This window comes from Athene cunicularia, assembly GCF_003259725.1.
Source record: "Athene cunicularia isolate RWA chromosome 10 unlocalized genomic scaffold, athCun1 chr10_part1, whole genome shotgun sequence".
NCBI lineage: Eukaryota > Metazoa > Chordata > Aves > Strigiformes > Strigidae > Athene > Athene cunicularia.
In genome coordinates, this window is record NW_020799112.1 from 18,696,905 (window position 1) to 18,724,730 (window position 27,826).

The following is a 27,826-nucleotide window of genomic DNA, read 5'->3' on the forward strand; positions in this document are numbered from 1 at the left end:
ATCAAGAAGTCTGCATGTGTTCTATTTCTAAGTCAGTGTTTGTCAGGTATCCTTTCAGAGTCCCATGAGTAACAGCTGTGCAACAACCGCTTGCTGAGTTAAACCAGTAAAATTGATGTACCTCAATTCACAGATTTCAGATCTCCCCCGCCCCTACAAAAAGAAAAAAAAAAAAAAAAAGGCAAGCCACCAGAAGCACCACATATTTACAAACAATCATAATTTTGATACATCAGGCAGGATGGATAAAAACTGCAACTACATATTTATGGGGGTGTATCATGACTTTTTAATTTACTTGATAGTATGAAGTGTTAACTGTTTTGCCATGAACGTTCACAGTAAGAAAAAGATGAGTCAGAACAAAGTAATTACTCAACTATTTTTTTTCCAAGTAACATTTATTAATAACATTCTTAAAGTGATAACTTAACTCATAAGGAAGGGGGCTGTTGTCAGTAAACATACAATGAAAAGGTAGTAAGATTTTTATATTAAAGTATGACTAAGAAGGCTTTTAACATAGTGTTTAGCCCAACCAAATTTATTATTAAAAACATTCAAAATTGCTAAAAGTGTTGCAATCAGTTCTATTGAACTTATAAAAACCTCATTTCAGTAGTCAATACTAACCTATTATTTTTATAAAATTTTAAACTCCATTCTTAATTTTTGTAAACAAAGCACCTAAGCATTTGAAAGAAAAAAAGTTAGTTTACATCCCATTAAACTGCAGCACATGTGTGTGAAACCTCAGGCATGATCAGGCATGGAGCACAATTAGGCACAGAACAAGACAGTTCCCACAGCCAGCTGCTGAATACATTTATGTTGCCAAAGGTCTTCTTTATTTATACTAATTCCATTATCATTTATAGCTAAGAATTTAATAAATCCTCCACGCAGAAGATTTCCAAGAGAAAAAGGAGTCACATTACACAGAGCTGTGAAGCTTCTGAGGGCTTTGAGTAGTACCTGACTGTGAGTTACGACTTCTTTAGCTCTTTCAGGAATTTTCAGAAACTTCTTCATAACCATTTAACTTTGGCAGATACTGGGCTTGTGAAAGAGCATGACAACACATCAGAAGACAAGTTTTCACTCTGCTGTTGGAACACTGAGGTATGCTGTCATTTATTATTAAGTGCCAGTCAAATAATTGAAGATGATGAGCAAGACCATTGTATTCTGAGGCTGTCAGTTCAAGCTTAGGTCAAGAAAGTCAAGAGGGGCAACTACTAACATATGAGAACTGTTTGTAATTTCTGTTTTCTTAGGGAAGCTGCAAACAAGGTGGTTATCTTACCCGTATCACCTGGCACCACAGTCAATCTGTGTGAATGGCAGCAATTGATACCCAGGCTGTAAGTCTGTCTGCTTCTGACTCTTGAGAACAAAAGTTTAAACTTGATATAAATTACGTAAAATGGCAAATTTGCAGTAAGCCTTTGTTAGCTCCCAATATAGATTTACAGTTGTTTTAATTAGCATACTTCCAAAGTAAATCTAGCTAAACTAGATTTAATCTGGGTAAATTTTCCTGAGCTGACATGCCCCAAACTAACTATAAATGTCCAGAGGTGACCTTCAGACAAACACTGAGGCACTCCCATGAGGCACTGCGGGGAAGTCTGCATTGCCATTGCCCAGCATGTGCTTACTGGGTTGCGTTCTCCAGGGTTCTTGAACTTGTACTGACTATAGGAGTGACATTCATTTAAAGAATAGGAAAAACGTTTTCATAACTACCTGACATTAGCACTAAGTGAACTCAGTGGTTTCCTGTTGTTGCCTTCTCCAATTTTCTTTGGTGTAAAGTGTTAGCATTACAGCTATACAAATTTTTTTTTTATGCCTAATCCCCCTCAATTTGCAGTTTCTTGAAAAAAGAAAGTGTGTCAAACAAACTCAAACTCTTCTAAATGCAAACTAATGATTTAAACTATTTCTTCTTTTCCAAGTCTTTAAAAGCTAAAACAAATTAAGATTAAACAAGTTAATCACATGCATTGGCCTTAACTAACACAGGCACTACTAGCACTATTCAAACCTGTTGTTTTGTCTATCAATTGCAAAGATTTTTCAAAAATAGTTTCACACACACAAAAAAAAAGGTGTAGATGTAAAAGCTAAAAAAAAAAAAAAAAAAATCTGTCCTGTCGTGCCCTATCCCTTTGAACTGATCCAGTCAAAGGAAGACCACAAATACAGGCCTAGTCTCAATAGGCAGGAGAAGAAACAGGCCAGAATTAACATTTCACACACACCCCCACCCCCAAATAGTACTTCTTGAGCAAAAACCCCCTTGCACCATCTTGTTTGTCAACTATTCCAGGAGCTGCACCTAAGTTTCCAGGACCACTGTGTAAGTACCTCCCCCCTTTTATTTTTTTGGAAATGGTTGGTGATGTATATAATCCAAAGACTTGCATCAAAGCTTAATATCTAAAATTAAGGCATAAACCACTGATACTACAGGTGTGGGGGGAAGAGCTCACAACCTCGAGCTAAATTTGCCCTGTATCTACTTTATGGCTTACAATGTACATAGACAAACGTACACACTGTTTATTCAATTATTTGGAGTAATGGAACTATAGTTCAATTTTTCAGTTGCTATAGTTACATTACTATCAATCTTGGCATTTGAAATCCTGAAAGAAATCCTATGGAGGGTACTATACTTTTTTTTTTTTTTTTTTTTTTTTGTCTTAATCAAAATTAAGAAAACATTTCATGCAAACTGATATGGGCAAGCAACTTTTATAAAAATATACTGTATAGAAACACATTTGTAAAATTGCATAGAAAACGTCCTTTTATTTAAATCGAAATAAGGCACGGTTTTACTAGTTAGGGTTTGGCTGTAAAAATGCAAGTCTATTTTGATTACTTTTATGTTATTAACAATATTTTCCATAAAAATATAGGTGCGGGAGTAAAAAAACCCTTTTACACAGAGTAGGAAATACTCTACGGTAAATGTTCACCAAATTTACTGTAATTCATTTGTAGAAAATTTGAATTACTATTTTAAATCAGGATCCTACATGTTATTGTCCTCCAGGCTGTTCACTGGCTGTTGCTGTGCTTTCTTCATTTCCTGTATAATCTAGGTGTTCCATCATCTAAACATAGAGAGAAAAAACAGAAAAAAAAAAGAGATGTCTCTTTATCAAGAAATACTGCATTCCCCCCATTGGTCCAAAGCATTTGTTAGCTAAGAGAAATACAATTAAACATGTGTTAGAGTGCATTTTAGCAGCATACAGATAGTAAGTCCTCTACAGATCAGAAAAGTATTCAAGCCAAATAGTCAAAGCGCTCTTAGCTAATGCTTTCCACTACAAAAACATTCTCCGACCAACGATCCTGGTCCTCTACAAGAAATTCAACTGATGAGTCAAAAGTGTCTCAATTATTAAATACAAAGAACAAAACAAAACAATTGGAGTTAAGCAAATTTTTCAAAGACATGGTTTGCAGAACTGGAAATAAACCCTAGGATCCTATTTAACATTTACAGGTAGCAAGCAATAGCTTGAATAGAAAAGACTAGCTTCCTCTTTTCCTGATTGTAAAGACTTGCTAGTAAAAACTAACTGTATTGGCAACATTTCTTTGTAAATTTTCCTTTTATTTTAAAAGGATAAACGAAATGGAATTGCAAAGTCCTGCAACAGAAGAGAACCTAAACCAAATCGTTATATAGACTGATTATACTTTGCAATTAATGTAACTGATTAGTTCATCTGAATAACACAAGACAAGGAACAGTTGTACTTTTCCTGGCTAAAAAGCAGCCTGTTTCCCTATCCACTGCTGTATTGCTAGAGGGCAATGAAGGCTTTGGTTTCCTCCCTGGGACAAGGCATGGAATAAATTACAGAGGGGATTCGTGCATTTGTTAGCATGACAAACTGAGACCCATCCATTTGAGCGCTTCAGAATTAGGCACAATTAACAAGAGGCCAAGGATTGGGCGGTTCTGATAGCTGACCACCAGAGACAGAGATGCAGAAGTAGTAGAACTAATGCTGAAAAACAGAACGTGTCAAGGAATTCATATGCCCAACACGGCAGGATTATTAGGACAAGGGCATAATGCTTTCAGCACCAAAAGGTAGAAAACCCTACATACGTTCTTCCACGGTGGCATACCCTGTCTAGTAGTAAACGGCTCCTTGTCTTTCTGTAAAAGAGCTGCTCACCCCATGGGTTCTAAAGATTTAAATCAGGCAGATTTGCATGGAATGAGGACACGATTGCCTTCGTGTCTTACTAGCACCCACTGGAGGATCCTTGGCAAGACAAAGCCAGGCTGACACTGTGGCGTCATACGCACTTTAGTGTGGTCTAACTCTGCAAGCAGGGCAGAGAGAGTAGCTCCACTGACTTCTCTCTTCTCTAACCATGACCCACCTCTGTGCCACACCTTCTTTGATGCCAACAGAATTGTTTCCTTGCAAGGTATACAAGCATACCTTATGAAAAGCCAGTTTGCTTAAACAAGCTGTTTCCCAATCCAGATGCACCAACATGCTGAGCGGTAAACTGAAATGAGAGTTCTAAAGCAGAGAGAAGTCACTGGGATTTAGGTAAGGCTTAGGAGAGCCTAGTGGCCACAATATCAATCTGACTAAAACCAGAAAAGGTCTTTCACAGCCCTCCCTTCTTGTGTCAGAATTAAGGCAGGCACTAACTAGTCTTGGCAGTACACCTAAGAACTGAGTTAGAGCAGTAGCACACACAGTCCAGCAGTGAATACCAAGCTCCTGTGCTAATGACAATCTTGCATTCACTTCAGTGTATCTAGAACTTTCCCCTGGCACTGTGACCAAAAAACCCACATCAAAAGTCACCCCAAGCAAAACACTCCCTACAATTACAGAAGTCAAACTGTCATTGTGAATGAGGATTGAAGGATTTGTTTCCAGGAAAAAACCAACAATAAAGCCCCCACAGTACCACATTACATCAAGTAATTCCATGTATCTTCCTTCATCCTAGGGAGGATCATCTAACAGCTGGCATAGAGAAGGTAGTTCTGGTAAGCATTTTCATAAAATGCTTCCCTATTAAATTGACAAGATGCTTCCAGAAGGAAGAGTTAACACACACTTTTTGCAACAATTCAGCGTATCCCAAAGATTCTTCTCTTAATCCTATGACAAGGTAAGTAGCACAAAATGCACTTATGCTGGAGATACCACCTGTATTTAAATTTTAAAGCCTCTGCTTAATAGATCAGATTTTTAAGTTAACTTTAAAACTAAAATGGTTAGTAGAGCATAAAAGATGTTTGGGTTTTTTTCTGCATACAGAAATGTTACAAGGCTACCCTCTCAAAAAAAAGCAGCCACCCCATTTCTAATCTCTCCACCATACAGAAGGATAGCCCACAACTTGAAGTCAGGGACAACAGATGCCTTTCTAAAAGTGTAATACTGCATTAAACAGCTCCTTCCACAAATGCATCCCAGTTGTATGTTCTCTCAGGACAACTCCTTCCTCAAAGCCTCAGCAGAAGCTGCAGGAATCTTTACAACCACCAGCAGCAGCAAGATGGAGGCACCATGCTAAAATCCTGGACAAAGTTGTTTCAAGCTTCAAAAGAGCCAAAGCAATCACATCATCCGTTGTGGAGATCTGATGAACGTTTTTGAAATGGAAGAGATTCAGAAGCTTTTCCTCCACATATGAATTCCAGTTTTTAAGGGGGGGTGGGGGTCAAGACTGGTTAAACATAAACGTATTTTAGTTACAAAGCTATCTCCTAACATGGTGAACTATTAAAAAACAAAAAAACAACCAAACCCCCCAAAAAACTCACACACAGAGCCAAACTAGAAATGGCAATAAACTCCTGCCTGTAAATGAGAACACGGTGCCTACGCACACACTTGTCTGCAAGAGTCACTCTGATGATGCTGCATTCACATAATTAACTTGCTGCTATGATGAATTTGCAAGTATCTAAAAATGTGATTTCAAATTACAGTACTAAACAGCAGGTGCCTGCTGTGTAACATGCCAGTGACAAATCTGTTGATTTATTATTTCAAAGAGAGATAAGAAAGCTTGCTAAACACTTCAAACTGACAAAGTCTAAAAAGTTGCAAGGCTAATCTGTCTAGAAGGCTTCAAAGTTGTATTAGTCCACTAGAGTTTTCATGATGTTACTAAAATGATTTCATACATTGTACTGATACAAAAAAAAAAAAGTATTTTTAAATTAAATCAATAACTGGGAAGTATCAAATTAGTTTATCATGCAGGCATATAGGAGGAATATAAGCAATCCAGGAAACCTAGAAAAACCTTTATTAAACACTCCACAGCAGCAATACTGCCCATTTGGTGGTAGGAAAGTAGGTACATTACTCTCCCAAGAAATCCCTGTGCTTCAGTGAATAGTTAAAATGTTTTTCTGTGCAGCAAGTCATTACAGCTCAAGACTACTCCATAAAAAAGCCACACAGAGCATAACTAGAATTTAAGCCTGCATCATTATGCAGAAACAGAAATGCTTGCAGCTACGAATTATGGGACCTCAGAGCTATCTTAGGGAGTCAAGTATTTCCCATATGTATAAAGTAGAAACTGAAAAACTGATTTTAACAATCCTGTCCAAGAACTCAAGTGCACACAGAACAGAAGAATTTTAAGTTCTAAAAATACAGTCTGGCCATCTGATTTTAATTTGCACTCAAGTCCTCCCACTTCCTAACCTCTTCTTGGGTTTGTACCCAATTTATTATTAAGGCTTTTTAATGAGACTTAAATTGTTAAAGTACTATTTATTAGTAGAAATTAGCTAATGAGAAAAGTACTTTTTAGTTCAGAATTTAAGACACATTCAGGCAGAGTTCACCATCCCAAATTGTCTTCAGTGTATAGGGCGGACAAGCTACGCTTTATAAATAGATGTATAATGCTAGACTGCCGACTATAATTCAAGATTGTATTTAAATGTTTAAATTCTGCAAGGAGCTGAGATTTGAAAGCTTGCACTGCTCTCTCTATGCTGTGCTTGAGACAGCAGAAATCCCATCAGTGTTAGCAGTCATGAGCTCTACCTTCATCTCTGCAGTCTAGAAGCTCTGCAGCAGCAAGACCACAAAAGCTGGTCCGAATCCTTTCTCCCTGTCCCACTGCAAGCACTGCAGACAGTACGGGATAAATTACAGTGTTGAGTAGTAAGATGATAGAGGGACTGTAGATGTGATTATTAAAGGCAAATTATAACACTCAACATTAAAACAGAGGACCACAAATTTGTCGTTTAGCACTAACCAGGTTTTCATGTCAATGCAGTGGCACAGAAAAATTAGGTGAAGGACTTCCATATAGGTAACAGTAGAGAAACTAACACTGATTCTAAATATCTGAGGACACTCCCAGGGATTTGGGAGATTATAGAGAGGCATACAAAGCCTGCCTTCAGGCTTAGGGATCATGGATCCATTGGTACTTAAGTTTTCTTGTATTCCTTTAAAGAAAAAAAACACCTCTAAGCATAAAAATAGATTTATAGCTTGTCTTCATTTCTACCCTCTTCCACTGAATTACTCAGAAAAATTAAGAAGATAGATGGAAAAAAGAACAAAAAGAAGAAGCAGAGGGGAAAAAAAGAAATGGTAAGATAATTAATAAAGTTGCATTAAAAGAAGGCCATAATCACACCTTGTAGCAAAGGCGTCCTGGAGGAGTCCGATACCTAAATAAAATTCATTTCATTATTAAATTCATATACAACAAAACCCAAAAAAACCCCAAACTCAAAAAAGCTAACTAATGGACTATAAACAAACAGCAGCAGTCATGAAGTTTAGTCACCTGATAGACTGTACATGCTCTTGTACCCCTATTCTTAAGATGTTTTATTCTGACAAGTCTGTAGGATTTCTCTGTTCCCATGAAGACAAAGCAAAGCTCTACAGAAGCCTGGTCACCCTTGTCCATGGGGTAGCTCTGCTCCAGTCCAAATTATCATTGTTGTAGCATAAAATAGTCTTCTGTCAACTTTCTCTATCTTTCCTCCTCAGAATGAGCACTGAAAGCTGGAGATTTCAACCCTGGGGTTGTGAGGGTTTGTTTGTAAGTTCAGTGAGGACAGTTCAAAATCCAGCTTTATGTGAGGAGGACAACATATGAGAAAGATCAACACTGCAGCATTCTGAGAGAGCAACCTGCGTTAACACCCGCTGGAAAAAAATTAATATAGGAAAAAGTTCTTCAGAAAGTTACAGAAAAATAGGAGTTAGTAAAGTTACACAGAGGTGTTCAATCACAGACAAGTCTAACTCAAGGGCGGTGGGATGGGGGTGGAAATCAACATATAAAATTGTGCCAGAAATTAAGTCATCTGACCTCAAAACAAGCTGAAGTTCAGAGCAGTTTTAATCCTTCAAGAAACCAGTTGAAAGGACATGAAATAACTTCTATGGCAACATAATTCTTTCAAGTATGAGTTTTGCTATGAGAAGTGCAAGAAATTTTTGTCACTAGAAGAGAGTTGCCAGATTGACTTAGGCCAATCTTCCTCAGAACTCAAGTGAGGAAAATAAATAGCAAAGCTTCTTCCCCCCAGCAGACCCAGTTACTGGGCTTCACCTATGCCACACTGCCTACTTTAGAATAGCAGCCACCAATTTATATACAAATGCACAATAAGTCAAATTCATTCTGACCTATGGGGAAACATTTTTATTCACTGGACCTGTGAAAGGAGAAGAGGTTTTTTGTAGACAAAAAAGACAGGATAGCTAGTTATAGCTGAAGATGTATTGAGTAATTTCATACCTAGCCAGCCTCCAGCTGAAGCAGGTGTAGAGTATTAGTTAGATCAATAAAAGGGAGCATTTAGCTGATAACACTGTAGGAGCTGTGTGTGTGCAGTTATATATTTACAAGAATTACCACCACCCTCCCTTGCCTTCCATTGTTCCCCTTAAACCTGGCCTCCTTTCCACCATCAGCTTCACGTCACCCACCTCCCACTGCAACAGACTCTCTGTTCTCTGAGCTGAGTTCAACACAGCCTAGATATACATGATAGGTTCTGAATTCAAACAATACTGGACTTTAGGTCTTAAAGTTTAGCATCATCTTAAAACTGGTCTATCTTATGATAAATGCCAGCTCACAAGGGCTACTGGCACGCTCTGTTACTGCAGCAAGTCAAATCAGGGGGAACACACACATGTCAACAGGCAGAGGCAGACAGCTGGTGGGATTTTAAGGACAGCAATTCCTGGATAGTGCTGGAGATAACCAAGGCAGTGTGCACACAGCGTGTGCTGTGAGAGACAAGTTACATAACCACCCAGCTATTTCGTTGCTGAATGCTCCATATAATCCTGATGACACAGGACACCAGTGATGCATGGCAAAATTTCTAAAATTCTAGTTGATCACCAACTTTTTGGAAATGTCTCTTAATACAGGACTAGTGCAGATTGGAATCTGCATGCTTTAGTTCAGTGGCTCACGTTATACCACATCAAGGGATAGTTGAGGAATGTTAAAAAACATTTCAAAGAAAATAAAAGAGAACAAATTACTTGTTTCCACGCGCATTGAACCAGCTATTTCATCTCCCTTAAAGATTTGTTCTGCCATGTCAACTACTAGACTAAGATATTCTAAGAGTAAAGACTATTTTTCCTTATTAGTTCCAGAAGATAACATGAAGACTAGCAAAAACTGGATTGTGGGCGATATATTGCCAAGTACTTAGAGAAGCATATACTCACAGGAATTAACAACAAAATACTCAAGGCATCCATCATACCTGGTAACTGCTTCCTTTCCAAAACTTCTTCATCTCTTTGCGCCTCCAAGCAACAAGTGAGCTAGTAATGAGTGTACATGGTACAAGATAGAGAAGGGCAGGTTGTCCCGTCTTCATTAATGCCAAAACAATGAAAGTCAGCACCATACCAATGGCATAAGCTATAAAAAGATATTTATACATGCATAGTCAAGAACAGGTGAATTTTTAAATTGTCACTCATTTAGTAAGCCTTTTTTTTTTTAAAAGTAATATCTACCTTGTTAATAAAACTGAAGAGGAACATTAGGTTGCTCTGTATTTGCAATCTTTCTCAAAGCAACTGACTACCATAAAGAATACTCACCTTAAATATGGCCAGGCACATTAAAAAGAGATTATAAAGAGAATCTTGACAACATTGGACTTTTATCTGAAGAAAACTATCTAGTTCTGACATTTTAAAAAAAGCTAGCATGGGGATTAATATTTCTGGAATATCACAATTTACCTATTGTACAGGAAATGTAGTAAACAGACGAGGAACTTGTTTGAACATCGAATCTTCGACAATACGCAACCAGAAGCCCTTGAAGAAAAAATTTAAAAAAAAAAATTTAGCCATGATTTTTTTTCTGCCCAATCCATCAAATCAAAGCAGCATAGACAGACTTTACAGTAAGACTTCCCATTACTGTATGTTATCTTCTTCTCTTTTGTAGAAGCTAAGAACCAGTTTAAGAAATCCTACAGTAAGTCTTGAAAATCAAAACCATAATGGTTATATGAGCCAAGTGAGACTGGTATTAAAAGGTTTTGGTTTTTTAAGCAAACTAATTACATTATACTGTTTTCCATTTTCTAATACAGAATAGTAACGACCTAGTTTTAAAACTTTTCTTCAATAGGGTTTTAATGCTCGCTCTCAACAATCAGCAATTTTGCCTGCACACTGTTCACGAGATGGTACTTTGTGCCTGATTTAGTTAATTTGCTCAAGACTCCAACCATGGCAAAATTCAGCTCTTCTGAGAAAGATGGAAAAACTTGATAATACATTTTCTGTTACCTCACCTCTAATTAGGTAGTCTAGGATATAAAAATACTATGAAGTCACAGAATACTTGCTTTCTGTGAGATTTCAATGATATTTAATTAATACTGACAACTAGATTTATCTGTGGGACTTGTATTTACACAATACAGTGGAATACAAAAGCAAAAGGCCTTCACTATTTAAGTGTTCTGTAATATACTAAGCTTTCTTATATTGTGGCTTTTGTTGTATTCTGCACTGACAGATCAAGGCAAACTGCTGCATGTGATTTAGTAGTTAACTTTGTAGAATAAACTCTAATATAAGTCAGCTGAGAATCAAATCTAAAAATACTTAATCAGAAGTTACAATTGCCGAAAACATTTGCTCACCTGGGACAATAATGTCTCCAAAACCCAACAATGAAAATGGCATGTCACACAGTGTCGATGCAGAGTATTCAAGTCTAGGCACTCTAATAACCACAGGCAACTGTAAAACAGTATTTCAGAAGCCCACATAAATCTAATCTAAAGCATCCTGGTGTTTTGGATTTTTCTTTTTGTTCGCTTAAATTAATAAACAGTTTTAATAGAATTAATTTATTGTTAATGCAGAACTTCAAAATAGGTAGAACCTAAAGTAAAAACCAGAAACCAATACACAGAGTGGATAAAGCTTAAGGCAACAGGTAAGATGGAATTTCAGATTTACAGATAATATGCACACACCAAAAAAAAAAAAAAAGTTAAAACAACATTTAATCATACAACGGGAATAACAAGTCTGGATTATTAACCTAACTCTAGAATATTGATCAATGATATCCAGGCCCTGAAGAGAAATTTGGACAGTCAGGTTTTCCCCAAAAGAATAGTCTTTTCAGAGGGAATCATTTAAAAATCCAGTATCTGAAATACAATCCTTACTTTCTCATGGGGAGCTGAGCGTTCAGTAGGGACTTCCACCAAGTTTCCATCATTCTAGGATCAAACCCAAGTCAACAGGTATTTAATACTTAAAAGAAAATAGCAGAAGCTGGCTATATTTTGTGAGAAAGTTATGCCGAAAAGCACACTATGAATTAGCTACGCAGTGTCAGTATTTTTATGTTGCACATATTAAAGCAACTGGTTCATACCTTTTCACTGTTTCCAAAAGGTCCAGCTGCAACTTCAACCATTATACTTGCCCCATTCTGAAATTAAGGTTATTTTTTCAAAAGTTAGGGGTTTAATATACCAAAACGTTCACACGTTTACAAAAACTGCTTGTACCTCATCTTACAATTCAGTATCAAAAAGAATGCTCTACTGTCATACAGCATTGTTTCACATTAAAAACATGTAGTCCAGCCTAAAATAACTACTGAAAATACCCCAAACAATAAATCCACTAGATGCAGCCTGAAGTTTAGATAAAAACACGTCAGCTGTTTCTGCCATGAGCTTTCTGCTTCAAAATAGAAGATAACGCTTACATACAGGTCATATTAAAGTGCAAATGAGCACTGCAGAAAGTACTAGAGCATGTTCCAATCACAGGTGTTAAAAGCAAAGTCATTTAACAAAATTTATGGCACCTACACAAGCATTATGGTCCATGGCCCATACAAGATGAAAATTTAGGCCACTGACGTCTTAAATGGGGAAAAATAAAAAGGAAGTCAGCGTTTCTGAATCAAGAATACCGACACCATTAATCTGTTTGACAAAAATACTGCCCCAATGACCAAACATTTTTGTTTTTACTTTCAAGGTAAATTCACAGACATACCTTTGTGATAAACGGTGTTATGAAGACAAAAAACACATCGTATAGAAGGAGAAGGCCTAGAAGTATCACACAGGACTGGCAAAAAAAGAAGATAATATTACTGTAGGTTTTCAAGGACTTCATAGGTAGATTCTGATACCATTGCTGTACCACCATGGTGTTTTGGATTTTTTTTTTTTTAAAAAAGAACTCCCACCTCCCATGTTTTTATTCTGGCATAACATTTAAAACAGAATTAATTTCCTGTAATAATTATTAAAAATGGTAACGATTTTTTTTTTAATATATATTTGAGTGTTGAAAACCTACTTCCTGACTCTAAACTTACAGACCCATGGCATCAGAATACTTTAAGGTAAGCAACTTACAGTACCTTAAAATTGGGCATTTTCAGTGTTTTAATAAAGTTTAGGCAGAAAGCAACTCCCAAAATATCTTGCAAAATCCAAGCCCACCTAAAAAATAAGAACACATTTTCACACGATGTTCCAACTACTGCTGGAATCTAAGTGCAATAATGATTTTAGATTCTGCTGGAAATAGCAAGATCACAAAATGAACTGGAAAACAAGAAATTAGGTTTTTCGAAAGTACTGCTACCAAAACCCACAAAACTACTAGTTTCAAGATGGTCAATTTACCGTAGCCTCTGAACATAACTGGGTAACTGTTCTAAGTGTACTAGAGAGATGAGTTGAACAGAGGCCCTAACAGGGCCTTGGTGTTCCCTTTTGTATGACTGCTCACTTGACAGGAAGCCCTAAAGTCTGGCTCAAGATGTTACTGAGGATTGTAGTATAATATTGGTGTATTTGTGATCCTGTGCTTCCACCAGACCACAGGAAGCATAGGTCCTATGGTCCCTATGCTATTCTTGCACTTTTTTTTCCCCCTACTGTACCAATCATTAGCAAATCAAGCTAGTTCCTCTTCTTCATATTTTTTTCTAACTTCAAATTACCACACAGTTCATTTGTATAGCTTTGTTCTCCATTATTCCCATGCTTGTTAAGCTTCATAAATACTTTCATGACTTATTTTAAATCAGCACCAGAGTTTAGAAGGATGCTATGCTCCAGGATTAGTTAATATGATGGGAAGTTCATTAATGACATTAATTCATATTACTCTTTTAAGTCAGAATGCATCACTTACCGATCTTCATTTCGAAACACTGCCCAGACAACAGCTGCTGCTATGCAGAATACAGCAAGAAAAATAAGCCTCACTTCAATGTTTTTGTTGCAACATGCAATCCTAAAAGAAAATAAATAAATTTAAAAAGGAAGCCTACAACAGCCAAAACACATGCCTGTGACATCATGGGTCCTTAAGATGACAAGGAGTTCTCATCCTGAGAGCTTCTCCTTTGCCCATTTGTTCTGTCCAGACTCAAGTAGAATTATTCTTGCAACTGCAGTACCAATCTTTCTCTGGGCTGCATTAAGACATACCCAAAGACAGCAAGCCAAGTTGGGCTTTGATGGCCAGTCCTCATTTTAGCAAACACATCCAGGGAAGGGAGCAAGAGGAATTTATTTGATCCATTTCTGTCACGTAACAATTATGCCAACAGAATTACATCAGCAAGGGACAGTGATGTAATAATTCCAGAAAGGGGTGGTGTTGGGGAAAAAAATCCAATTTTAGGACACATAATACAAGATTAAAAATGGAGTAACTGTGTATTGCAAAATTGTGAGCCAGTATCTGTTTCCACTGCCTGCTCAATTTTCTGGGACAGTTCTTGAACTGGTATTAACTGAGAGAAGTAATGCCTGTCCTGCAGCTTATACAAAACCTGTTCTCTTTTCTACCCAATCTCTACCTTTGATGGGCTACTGGATCACCTGGCACTAATGTCATGTACTAAATAACATGCAAACATAATCTTAGGCTTATAAGATAATATATATTATATATATATATATATATATATATATATATATATATATAAAAGATAAATAATGCTTATAAGCATTTTTCTTATGGGAAAAAGAACCATTTGCTGCATTAAATATTAGGGTTTTTTAAAAAGTGAAAATACAGGGGAGATAAACAGGGACACTCCCATACTCACTACCTGCAGGGTATTTAACTCAGAGTAGTAAGAAGAGACTGTCTCTACACTGATAACACACTACCCGAGTCAGAACTGCAACTGCTAACTCCTACTACAGAAGACAGAAGCAAGGTGTTGCCTTTGCAAGAAAAAGTTAAAACTTGGTCTGTCACAGGTTCCTAATAGCAAAGTACCTGCTCAAATCGGGATCAAATGTGCAGAATCCCCCCCTTACAGAGTGAGCACACCCTACAGGCAATCACAATTTCATAAAGCAGAGCCTTTCAAGTTTATTTGAAAGCATTACTATAATCACAGGTAATGCAGCAAATCTCCCACAAAACTATTTTAACTGTTGATTATGCTATGGATACCTTTATTAAAGGAGCTTATAATTTTCTTTTTTAAACAATCCCACACACTAAACCAAACAGGAAACAATTTGTCAAACTGTTCTCATATTATGACACTACATTAAGTGGCAACCAGAAAATAACCAAAAGAAACTTTACATTTATTAGTGATTGAAAAAGTGTACAATACCTGCACTGCCCAAATGGTATTTCTCCTATTAAAGCTGCAAGACAGTTGTATAGACTCATTGCAGATGCCAAGCAGAAGACTGATATTATAACATACACTAAATAGAAAGAATGGAAGATGAGAATCAGTGACAAAATACAATAGGAAAAAAAAACAGGAAGCAGGAATCAAACACAACAATACACATCTGCTATAAACTGTTAACAGTTATAGTAAGACTGCTCAGTACAGAGTTATGGAGACTAGTCAGCTGATTACAGAAAGTGCTGAATTCTGAGTGTCTCTGCCATGGCAAAAGTTCTCATCGAGCAAAGACGTAAGTTGTGAAATTTTTTGAATTCAAAAGCTTTTCGTTTTTTTTACATTTAAATTTTTCCTCCCTTTAAGAAGAAACATGTCATATGTTATTGCTTTCACATACTTTTATCTGGTTGTGACTAAAACCAAAGTGCTATTTTACAACTACCTGCTTTCTCATTTTCTAATACTCCTCACTTCAAATTTTCCCTTTAATCACTTTGTTTATGCATAAGAATTTCAGCATCCCTAAGATCTGACTGATGATTTAGGTAGCATTTTAAGATACTAAATATCCCAGCCCTTCCAAAAATTTCTATGTAGTCAGGAACAACCTGGTTAGAAAAAACCCCAAACTATATGCCATGTTCTAACTTACAGTATATTGTGTATTCTAACTTATAAACACCCTGAAATGTGGACAAACAATAAAACTAGTTGTTTGCTAGTTGGGGTCTGGTTTGGGGTTTTTTTTGGCAGTGAAGGTCTGGCTAGAAAACAATTCTGATACCCATAAGGAGATTACTGAAAAAAAAAACCCCAAACAGGCAAGAAAGGTGGATTTTATAGTTGTAACCAAGAACATGCGCCATTATGATCCGTTAAGCCCCCAACAGGCAAACAAGAAGTTTTGCACAACAGGTTCCTGTGAAGTCAGTAGGAAATCAGCTGCTTAGGGAATCCTGAATTCTGAGGCAACAATGCAGAACGAATAATGCTTGAAATACTTAAAAAAAGATACAGAGAACTCCATCACAGAGCCCAGCTTTGCAACTGGCTTTGTGCTGACTTCTTGTTTTTAATAAAATATATTTTTCCCTGAGACAGCATGTCATACCATGGTAACAGCTTCCGTACCTTCAAGAAACTTCATATGAGATTTCTGATTGCTTGCAATTCATGCATTCTCCTAGCACCATGTAACTGGGTTTTGAAGCACCTTCACCCTGACTTGAAGAGGTGAGTCCAAACATATATTGGTCTCTAAATTATGTCACAGAATCATCTGGATTGGGAAAGACCTTGAAGGTCATCCAGTCCAACCATTAACCTCACACTGACGGTTCCCAACCCCACCAGATCCCTTGGTGCTGGGTCAACCCAACTGTTACACCTCTCCAGGGATGGCGACTCCCCCCCTGCCCTGGGCAGCCCATTCCAACGCCCAACAGCCCCTTCTGCACAGAAATCCTTCCTCAGAGCCAGCCTGACCCTGCCCTGGGCAGCTTGAGGCCATTCCTTCGGGGCCTGGTGCTGGGGCCTTGGCTCCAGAGACTCATCCCCCCTCTCTGCCCCCTCCTGGCAGGGAGTTGCCGAGGGCCAGGAGGTCTCCCCTCAGCCTCCTCTTCTCCAGACTGAACCCCCCCAGTTCCCCCAGCCGCTCCCCAGCAGACCTGTGCTCCAGACCCTGCCCCAGCTCCGTTGCCCTTCTCTGGCCACGCTCGAGTCATTCAATGGCCTTTTTGGGGTGAGGGGCCCAACACTGAACACAGAAATTGAGAGGCGGCCTCACCAGTGCTGAGCCCAGGGCTCAGATCCCTTCCCTGTCCCTGCTGGCCATGCTATTGCTGACACAAGCCAGGATGCCACTGGCCTTCTTGGCCCCCTGGGCACACTGCTGGCTCCTGTTCAGCCGGCTGTCACTCACCCCCCAGGTCCCTCTCTGACCGGCAGCTCTCCAGCCACTCCTCCCCAGGCCTGTAGCCCTGCTGGGGGCTGTTTTAGCCCAAGGGCAGCCCCCAGCATTTGCCCTCAGTGAAACTCCCCCAGTTGGGCTCAGCCCATCTCTCCAGCCTGGCCAGGTCTCTCTGCAGCCTCCCTACCCTGAGAAGATCAACACTCCCACCCAACTGGGTGTCACCTGCAAACTGACTGAGGGTGCCCTCGATCCCCTCCTCTGGATCATCAATAAAGATGTTAAACAGGAGTGGCCCCAACACACAGCCCTGGGGGACACCACTCGTGACCGGCCGTCAACTGGATTTAACTCCGTTCACCACCACTCTTTGGGCCCAGCCATCCAGACACAGATGATTCTGTGATTCCTAAGTCTCATCTGAAACATCTCGGAGTAAACTGGACATTTTTAACCTAAACTTTTTGATCACATTGAAAGGTTCATCAGTCTTTTAGTGGGTCAAGTTCAGCAAAGGTGGCATTGCCCATAGTCAAGATAACAAAAACTAAACAAAATCAGAAGTCAGGATGGTGCAGTTTATCTTGCAGAAGCAGCAGCTTAACGTAACAAATTCTAGGAAGGAGTGAATTTAGGAAGCTTTCAGAATTAAAAGTTACATTGTTCATACTAAAAAAGTGTCATTTAAAACGGTGTACATTTTCTGGTTGCATGGTTTGAGGGCAGGAAAAAAAAAAATCAACCAACAGTTTGGAAACTATATTTTAGTGGAATTGTATAATTTGAGAACTTAGTTATTGCTAGTATATTTGAGTTTATTTCATTATGGTAATACCATTTCACCTGGTACTTTTAATTAGGGCATTGCAACCACAAACTTAATGTCAAATGTAGCAATACCTAACAAAAGCTTTCACTCCAAACACTACTGTTGTCACTGCCATCCTCCCAAGAACATCGACATACATCATATACTTTTTTTACTAGTTGCTAGTCACCTCTCCTCTGTTACTTCATGCAGAATAAACACTGTCACTGCAGCCTTTGTAAGAGAAGAAAGCTTCTCTCTGAGTAGCAGCTACATCTTTTCAACCCTCAACTCGTACATAGGGTAACAATAAAAAAAAAAAATTACATTAACTTCTTTTAGAAATCTAGATTTTCAGACTTAAGACACTTAATAAGATCATGCTGAGAAGTCAAATGAGATTATCCATTGTTTCTTACCTAACCATTTGTAGAAGAAATAAAGTAAGACCAGCATGACACAACAGATGACAACAAACAAGATAACTGTTACAGGGGTGAAAGTAACATTTTCTTCCTTCTTCCGTCTTGTTTCTCTCTCTCCGGGACTTGCTATTGCTTTCAAATTCTCACTGTTTTAAGAAAATGATAAATACATTTACCTCAGATGAGAGATGGTGAAAATATTTTACGATGACCTAAGCTGTTGGTTATACAGCATTTAAATCGACAGCATTTCAGTATAATACTTCGTATCATTAGACTTAAAAATACAGGAAAATTATATGCTTATTGTTTTGAGTTTCTCTCCATTTTTTAGTGGAGACATATACTTCTAACCTAGCACAGATCACGAGAAAAAGAGTCTTAACTGCCCTCCTCTCCAAATGTGTGGTGATTGCCAACTTTAAGGAGTATCCCCAATCAAAACCCTGATCCATGTGAGTAGTCTGATATCAAAGCTCTTAAACTCCTTTTCAGGATGCACGCACCCAACTCTATGAGCACATCACTTCCAACTACAAAGTTTCTTGGGCTAAGAGCAGTCAATCTGATAAATATGATAAATCAACATCATGGGTATTACACACTGGTTTAAAACCTCAACTACAGACATTAAGTGTCTGCAAACCCCATTCATGTTAGAATGAAGCTAAGTACTAGTTATTTTACCCTTACACCTCCTAATTAGAGAGTAAGTGAAAGAGAGGGGGTGTAATTGGGGATTTTCACTGGGAGTAAGATTTCTGTGCATACATACTCCATATTTATACCTCACCATGCAAAATAAGGAGACTTAAATTGCTGTGTTTGTTCTTTGAGCAGATAGCCCTACTACTCCTCACTACAGACGCTAGTGTGACTTGCCCATCAGATAGCATGTTCCTGACGAATCCCAGGACCTACCTACAAAATGCTGAATTCAGCACTGAAACAGCTACCTTCAAAAGAGAAAAACCCACAGGAGTAAGGCACTTTGTTAGATGAATCACCTTCTCAGAGGACATGCTTTGAATAAGCAGCTCTTTAAAAAAGCTCACCCTAGATTTATGAAAGTGCATTTAACAAGTTTAATGTAATTACATCTAGGTATTTTTCAATATGGGAGACAGCATCACACTCTGTTATTTTAGCATTCAGTGCAGCCACACCCTATAGCACTGCAGGGTAAAGAAGCATAATGAGATCCAACCTTTAAAAAAAGAAACACACAGCCCCCCCGCCCCCTTTACTTCTTTCATCTCTTTAAAGTCACTAGATTTGCATAACTAGTGGGAAAAAGGAAGCTGTTGTTATCACATACAATCCACTCCCTGTTGTTCTGCACTAGAGAATGGGATGCCCTAGGTAGCAATGCACACTGGCCTGCTCAGCGTATGCAGACATCCAAGAAATACTGCAGAATAATACCAGGCTCTGAAAGGCCAGTTATATCCAGCTTAATCCCAGACTAAAAACAGTTTGGTGCATCAATCAGTCTTCACTTCACTACCCAAATCTGCACAGCCCTCAATCACAGTGTAGAAACCCTACTACCCCTTGCTTCCCTGTATTTGCCACATTCCACACTTCCACTCCCTTCCCTTCCCTGCACAGGGACTGCTGCTGCCTCCTTGCCCCTGCCTAACCCTAGAGCTCCTGTCTCCCTGGCTCTGTTGCTCCACCAGATAAGGTGGAGCAGGTAAGCCTGGTCAGACTTTAACTGTCTGGAGCCACCCAGACACAAGTGAACTGCACTCCCCAGTGCTCCTAGTGACAGCAGTGTGGTGCAGAGGCATCCCAGAGGGTGCTGCACAGCCAGCTGGGATCAAGCAGGTGTACAGATCCCTGTCAACGCAGACACTACATACAACTACATATGTACCTCTTGCATCACTGGATTTTAAAGGTGGTGTTAGAATACTTATTTCCTATCATGGATACTGGAGTAGAGGGTACCCTAGTTATAGAGCATTGGGTAATTTGTCAACATGTTAACTCATTCCTCTTCCCAAGAGCTGCATGATCCCTCAGGGACTTTTACAGTCAAGATTCCTCAAAGACCTATGGTGATTTTTCAAAGGTTGCAGTGCTCAAGCATTTCATGGCAAAGCTGCTACTTGCACCTAGATCTTTTAATTTTTAAACTATCAACCTAAGAGAACATAATTTCTCACTGATCGTAGTGACAGTTTTCGTAAAATTTATAGTTCACGTAATTTAAGCAGTTCCATTTAGTAAACTTACAGTTCTGCTACACCACTCCAGTAGCCTCCTAGTGCCACTGTAAACACCGCAATTAGGAAGATGACAACCATACTGCAATCAAACACTGGCAAAGGTGGCGAATACAGAGTCACATTAACTTCACCTCCAAGCGTCTGAAAAATAACATACAAGTTTGTTCATAAGGACAACAAATTATATTGTTTATTTTCCAGCAAAATGCGCATCATGATTTCCTTCTCTTAACCTACACAATGCTGAGAGAGTATTCAATTTGCTGCACAAAACCTCCCATATATTTGCCTTGGTCACTGTAAAGAAGCAATGTTTTCTATGGTACCTTTCAGGATGGTCAGGTTTGAAAACAACCGTATTACTACTGCTGTGGAAACATATGGGTAACCACAAGATAAAAAGGTACATCTTTGCTTTCTTTCAACACTTCTGAGAAGTTGTGCCTCTAGCCCAAATGCTTCTCATCCCCCAAATACACCAAGTACCATCAAACTCACAGGTCCACTGAGATACAAGCAGAGGTCTACTTCTAGCTCTTGAAACCACAAAACTCACAGTTCAGATACAGGCACAATGCTTCAGACAGGACACAGTAAAAACTTGAGGTGGCAGAAAGTTATTCACCAACAGCTTTACACAAACATGACTTGAGATTAATTCAAAAGAAAGCAATTTCACACCACTTAAAAAATTTAAGACCAAAGTAAAAAACCAATAATCCGCTGAAGGACACTGAAGAAGATGGGAGGGAATGCAAACACAACTGATACAGAATTGTACAAAAATCTTGAAAGCAAAAACAACATGGTTCCATTTGACTGAAAGGTGAGACTTCAGAAACAAGGAAAGCATGGTAATTTGACAGGAAATGGAAGGTGGTAGGAAGAAAGGTTTGTAGTCAAAGTAAGCCAAGGCATCTAAAGGAATCCTGCAGTGAAAATCTACTTCAGAAACGCAGCAGAAAAACAGATTTGTTAACAGCCTGCATGTGGGATAAAAGCAAAAGAGGAGATGAACACGCCAGGCAGGTTTGGCTACAGGGAGATCAAACTGGCAGTGGAGAAGGGGAAGCTGAGTAGTGAAATACACTGGCCATATGTGAAGAAAGCTCATTCATTTCAGCATCTGAATTATCTAAATTACAGATATTAACCTTACTGCAGGCTAAAGAAGTCAGAATCATTCCTTTCCCTGAAGTTACGGAAGTTCAGAAAACAAGAAAGGAAATTAAATCCTAGTGAAATCCTGCAGTTCTACGAAGTGGAACATAACATTAGATAAAAGCAAAAAAACCCCTACTCAAATTACAGCAGCTTGTATGTAAAAAAAATCCCCCAAAAAACCAAGTGAACCAAAACAAGACACACAAAAAAAGTGCCAGAAACACCCAAGAAACCTAAAGGCTTATACATTTTTCATATTCGATTCCAACAAGTCTTGATCCAGTTTTTCCTTTAAGTTTCATAAATCTTACAGAAGTATAATGCACATCAGTATCTAGAGTGATTACTTCCTTTTGATCTGGTCTTCACTAAAATCTTGCAAAGTCTCAGCTTCCACCACAGGGAGCACTAGAATCAAACACATGGCATCAGATAACTCCCCTGCAAAAGAGCTGTCCACTTAATAAAAGATCTGTAACACTCTGCTATTGCTATCAAGACTCATACTAGAGCTAACAGAGATTAAGTCTTCTAAGTAAAAGTAGAAAGAATGGTTATACAAACTAGCTACCCTCAGACTGGTGCGGCCTCTCTCTTCTAAATAAACGGAGAAAGCTGGAAACAGAACAGAAATACAACTGTAGTAGGAAGAGTACAATGGCTGCCAGCTTCTAAGCAGCACATATCATTCAAAACAACAGCTGCCAGCGACATGACAGAAGGCTTTGGCAAAAACTACATCAGAACTAGGAAAGGATCACTTGTACTTTAGGTTGTGATCCTCACTGCCTTTATGAGGCAGTCACATTATAAGAGAAAACCAAATTCTTTGATTCAACAGCAGTATGAGATATACACTAGCAAAGTTACGTTGGTGAATTACTACAGCTCTACAGAAGGATTCCACATGACACCACCCCAAGCAGCACTAGGCGAGAAAGTGGTGCAGAAAAAAATTCAGAACAAATTAGGAGCTAGCCTTAGCCTAATTCCCTTTCCTGTTAGTAGGGCACACCTTAAAACCACTCATCTAAGCAAACAATGCTTGTCTTACTTGGGCAAACAAATCTGAAGACAGAGGACAACCCCAACCAAAACACAGTATTCATCAAGACCGAGGACAGTCACCACAAACCTTCAGTCGTGTCAATGCTCGGCAAGAACCAATCTTTAATGGCAACAGACAGTAAACAACCAAAATCCTACACATCTAAGCGTGGTTTCAGTTTGCATACTTACCTAAGACAACTTCCCATGGCAGCTCTGAAGATTAAGAGCAGAAATGGTGAAGTGAGCTTGTAAATTCAATCCAAGAAGCTAAGACTACGCAGGTTAGCACTAGCCTCTGCTATTCACAGAAAAACATGTGCAGTGCAACTCCTGCCTAGCAAAGCTATTTCACACTAAATAAAAAAACAAACAAAACGACAAAACACAACAGAAAAAGCAACACCAAAGAAAAGATAGTTGTCTTTAAAACCCTCTGCAATATTCTGTATCCTAATATTACAAATTAAGGAAAACAAATTCTAAATACTCCCAAAACAAAACTCCCCTGCTTATCAAGCGTAGGAGATTACCACAACTGCCACGTTTTAATGACACACACTTGGTCACTCAGCAGCAGAAACTCAAACTAAACCACCCAACTGCTCTGTAACAGATGCTGTCACGCTATATAAAGAGTGTTTATCAACTGGCCAGGACAAAAAAAACACCCTCACATCTTCCTCAAGGTCCAACCTAGGGTACTGCTCGCCTGCAGGATCTCATGCCAGTAGATACAAGCTCAACTGTTCTAGCTTCTGTGCTAAAGGAACAGCCCTCCTGGGCTGTAGCTCCTGACGTACGTCAGACATCTGCAACTATATACAAGTCTACTGCAAGGCTGCTTATCTTGTTTAGCAGGAAGACTTCCAAGACTACTCTCCCTCCAGTTAGGCATTACGCTTCCCATTCTTAGTGTTCTAATTAATCATTCTCTCAAATTAACCCGAATTAGGAAGACTAGCACTTCCACGACTTAATAGCCATCCTCTTCTGTGAAACTGAAAGCAGTATCTATGCACATTCAAATCAGGTAGACATCCATATCTGACCTAAAATTATTTTATGGTTTGTATAAACCTAGGTTATTGAACAAATAACATGCTGAAGTTATATTACTTACCAGCTGCATATCTACTATGTCATTATATCTTATAAGAGCAACTGGAAGAGTCACATCTTCAAAATCAGTCTTGTTATCTGAAAGAGCAGGCTAAAAGAGAAAGTGTCAGTGATAAGTATGTTGAGTCTATTTCCAAAGCAGGTTAGATCCCTAAAAGCCTATTATCTTTTAAGTGTCAGTGTATTTGTAGGGGAGGAAAAAGAAAAAAACCAAAGCAGCACTCATTCATCGCCTTTTACAAAAGGTTAATGAAGACACATGTACATAAATCAAAACAGGTGATACTACCAACACATCTGGAATCACAAAGTTCTTGTGCATTTATAGTACTACAATGGATAATCAAAACTCATTTTTATTCTCTATGCTTTTAAAACAAGACTAACTTTTCATTATAATCACACAAATTAATACATTGGAAACATTTGTACACACGTAGCTGTAATAGAGAAAAAAGAGCAGATATATCTGTAAAGATACCTCAAAACGTCTTTTTTTATTTCGAATTTTGGATTACATTTTCCTAGCTTATTTTTGTCATATGTATCTAAAACAATATTGCCTAAGATTACAGGGAGTTCAGAGAAGACTAAAAATGGGAAATGATTAAGACAAGCATTTGCATTCAGAAACATGATTAAAGATACAAGGAATAGATTAAAAATACGATTCGGCTGTAGATATTTTTAGATGATATAACAAAGTGTGGCACAGAGCTAACTCGGGATGACCCTCTCAGTCTCAGCAACAGCAGTAGCACCAGCACAACACTGTGGGGAATCATGCTGCAATTCCACACATTTCCAGGGTCCTCTGCTTTTGGGGTTTCTCTCTCCTCACCCTGCATAACACCAAACAGATAAGACACTATTTCACTGCAGAAGAAAACTGTATTTTGTAACTTACCAGCCTAGATTTACTGGCAATCAACAGCATTTTAGCACCCAAACTTTGTGCCATTCTTGCTTTCTCCAAAAAAGTGCAGTTTCCTCCCATCACTACAACAGCTTTGTCCTTCATTAAGCCAGAAGGAACTTCAGAAGAACTGCAGAGTACCGTAGCAGTCAGGTTTTCCAGAGTCCTGAAAGTCTACAGACAGAAGAGGGGGAAAAAGGAACGTGATGAAACTAGGAAGTTTCATATAGCAAACTAATCTAGAAGACTGCGTTACCGTGCGCCCTAATTTGAGGTTTGCCAGAAAGAGGTGTAACAGAAAGGAATTAATAATTCAGGCATATAAAATCAGAGCAGCAGTTTCTGCAGCCTGCAATACTGAGGGACATTTGAGCAGTGTATAGATGAAATTGTCTGTTTCTAAATGCAATTTCACAGCAGTTATTGCTGTAATTTAAACATAAGAAACTCGTTATATAGGAAAAAAAAAAATCACTGCTTGTAGTGCTGGGGAATCCAGTGCACAGCTTGTGATATTTCCAGGCTTTAAGTTCAAAAAGATGATCCAACGGATACAACATAACCAGAGTTCTGAAGTATAACACTAGTTCAAAAACAACTGGCAAGCCTGATAACGTATTACTTACCGCAAAAAAATTAAAAAAAAAAATAATTCTACCCTTATTTCATGACCCAAAAAGGTAAATATTCAATGTACTATCTATTTAATTCAAAATTTTGAAGACCATTCATAGCTGACCCGAATTCATATTGCATTCTAGTTTTCTTAGGGACTCTGATTATAAACTACTTACAGCATTGTCCAGGCTCTTTGGAAGAGATATCCAACTAGAATTGTAAATGATGCAGTAATCCTTTGTTACTGGAGGTACACCACTTCCAGAAGCATGCAGGATCCCCTCATCACCCGTCACCTGCAATAAACCAGGGTGTGCCGAATTAAACGATGTTCAGAGTATCAGTATACAGACATTCTTCTAAAAAGCTGTTAGGAAGAAAATAAGCGGTTAGGAGAAGAGGAATATATTCAAATTATTATTTTATATAATGATTGATTCCATTTGAGATGGATGGAAAACTAGTAGCAATCTAGTCACCGTATAACGCTGCTTATCCTCATTTCAAATACAATGGATTTGTCACATGTACAGTTCACCTCTCCAAGCTGAATAGCGTTGAGAAACCCAGACAAATTATTTCAGATTCTGTATTCTGTACTTTCCAAAAAGTGTAAAATTTTACATAGATAGAAAATTTAAAAGTACAGAAAAGTGGATTAAAGTCTTTCTCCCCTTGCAGACTCTAGAATTTCTCCTGTTAATGAAGGTATTATATGGCAATTCCTAGAGATCTCGAGGTGTTGGAGCGAGGGCAGAGGAGGGCAATGAAGCTGGTGAAGGGCCTGGAGGAGAAATCCTATGAGGAGAGATTGAAGGAGTTGGGAATATTTATTTTGAGGAAGAGAAGGCTGAGGGAAGACCTCATCACTTTGTACAGCTCCCTGAAAGGACACTGTAGAGAGGTTGGTGCTGGGCTCACAGGTAATCAGCGACAGAACAAGAGGGAATGGCTTTAAACTGCAACAGGGGAGGTTCAGACTGGACATTACCAAAAAATTTTTCAGAGAAAGATTGGTCAGAGAGTGGAACAGGCTGCCCAGGGACGGGGGAGTCCCCATCCCTGGGTGTGTTTAAGGGTCGTCTGGATGACCTATGGGGGGATGCGGGGTAGGGGAGAACTTTGTAGAGTCAGGCTGAGGGTTGGACTCGATGATCCCAAGGGTCTTTTCCAACCTGAATGATTCTGTGATATTTTTAATAAAATAATTGTAAACACAAAGAGATCACCCAGCATACTTTAAGAAGTATTTGTGTAGTTAAGAAATACTGGTGTCTCAAGATTATTCTGAGTCCCTCACATAATATGATTTCTGTTACTGACTACACATATAAATTTTAAAACTTCTGGTAATTTTAGGGATAGATACTTCTCCCCAAGCATTAATATACTAGTAAAGGTCAGGCACCTAAGTGGATAAATTAACAAACTAAGGATGAGATGTAGCTACAGCTGCAAATTAGTGAAAACAAAAAAGCATCATTTGTATCTCAAAAAGCATCACCTTAAGAAAACTGGCAGATGATCTCAGTTCAACTGTTTTTCTTGAGAGAAACCGACCTCAATATCAGGAAATACCAACAGATTTTTTGAAAAAATTAAGTCCTATTGTAAAGTCCAGGTTTGTCTGAAAGAACACTGAGATATTAAGCTAGAAATAGATACTGGTAAGGGGACAAAGCCCAAATATTTGTCAGATACACAATGATAATCATTAACAGTGCTATCTATACAGGCATTTCTCCTCAGACTGGTGTATCAGTATTCTGTGGCAAGTGAGAACTAGAGAGAAAAGAAAAGCATGTGACGATATTGTTTCAGAGGTTTATGTCTGCCTGGTTTGAATAGCAAAAAACCTTCTTCAGAGGAATCCATTATATTGGCCATAGCGAATGAACATCTGCTGGGAGAACTGTGTCAAAGGGCCTGAGCACATTAACTGTTTAACATGTAACAGTTCTTCAGCTGTCAGCTAAATAAATTGTTCCATGATTTATAATCAGCACAAAAATTATCAAGCTTCCCTCTTAAGTGCAGTCACCTAAAAGTACAAACTAATGGCAAATGAAAAGCAATAAAGACTGACAGCAGGTGTAAACCCCAGATATCTTCATCCATTAAAAGCTCTTTCTGCTTCACAAAGTAGAATACTAAGTGTTTTCTGGGGTCCAGGAAATCAAGTGTTAATGCTACACAAGCTTAAGCCTACCTAGGAGTGATTACTTGCTTATTTGACACAGGTTTTGTTGGCCAGCTTCCCTTCTCAGGTGATGAATCAGGAAACACAATTCTTGCTCACGAGGTGGGGCGGAGGGAGGACCAGAGCTTTACCCTCATATATTCATTACGGAGCTCTAAAACCACCAT

General features: G+C 38.6%; 1 protein-coding gene across 1 annotated transcript; it reads right to left on the bottom strand.

The window, feature by feature from the left end:
- Positions 1–394: 394 nt before the first annotated feature.
- SPPL2A (signal peptide peptidase like 2A) lies at positions 395–27,826 on the bottom strand. Its single transcript, XM_026856084.1, has 17 exons — positions 27,791–27,826; positions 25,636–25,755; positions 24,833–25,015; positions 23,927–24,016; positions 20,600–20,733; positions 18,353–18,504; positions 15,193–15,289; positions 13,743–13,844; positions 12,961–13,042; positions 12,588–12,662; positions 11,953–12,009; positions 11,741–11,794; positions 11,204–11,303; positions 10,287–10,364; positions 9,797–9,957; positions 7,687–7,720; positions 395–3,128 (listed from the first exon to the last, which is right to left on the bottom strand). The coding sequence occupies exons 1-17, from the start codon at positions 27,824–27,826 to the stop codon at positions 3,097–3,099; spliced, it is 1,587 nt and encodes a 528-aa protein (XP_026711885.1). The 3' UTR covers positions 395–3,096.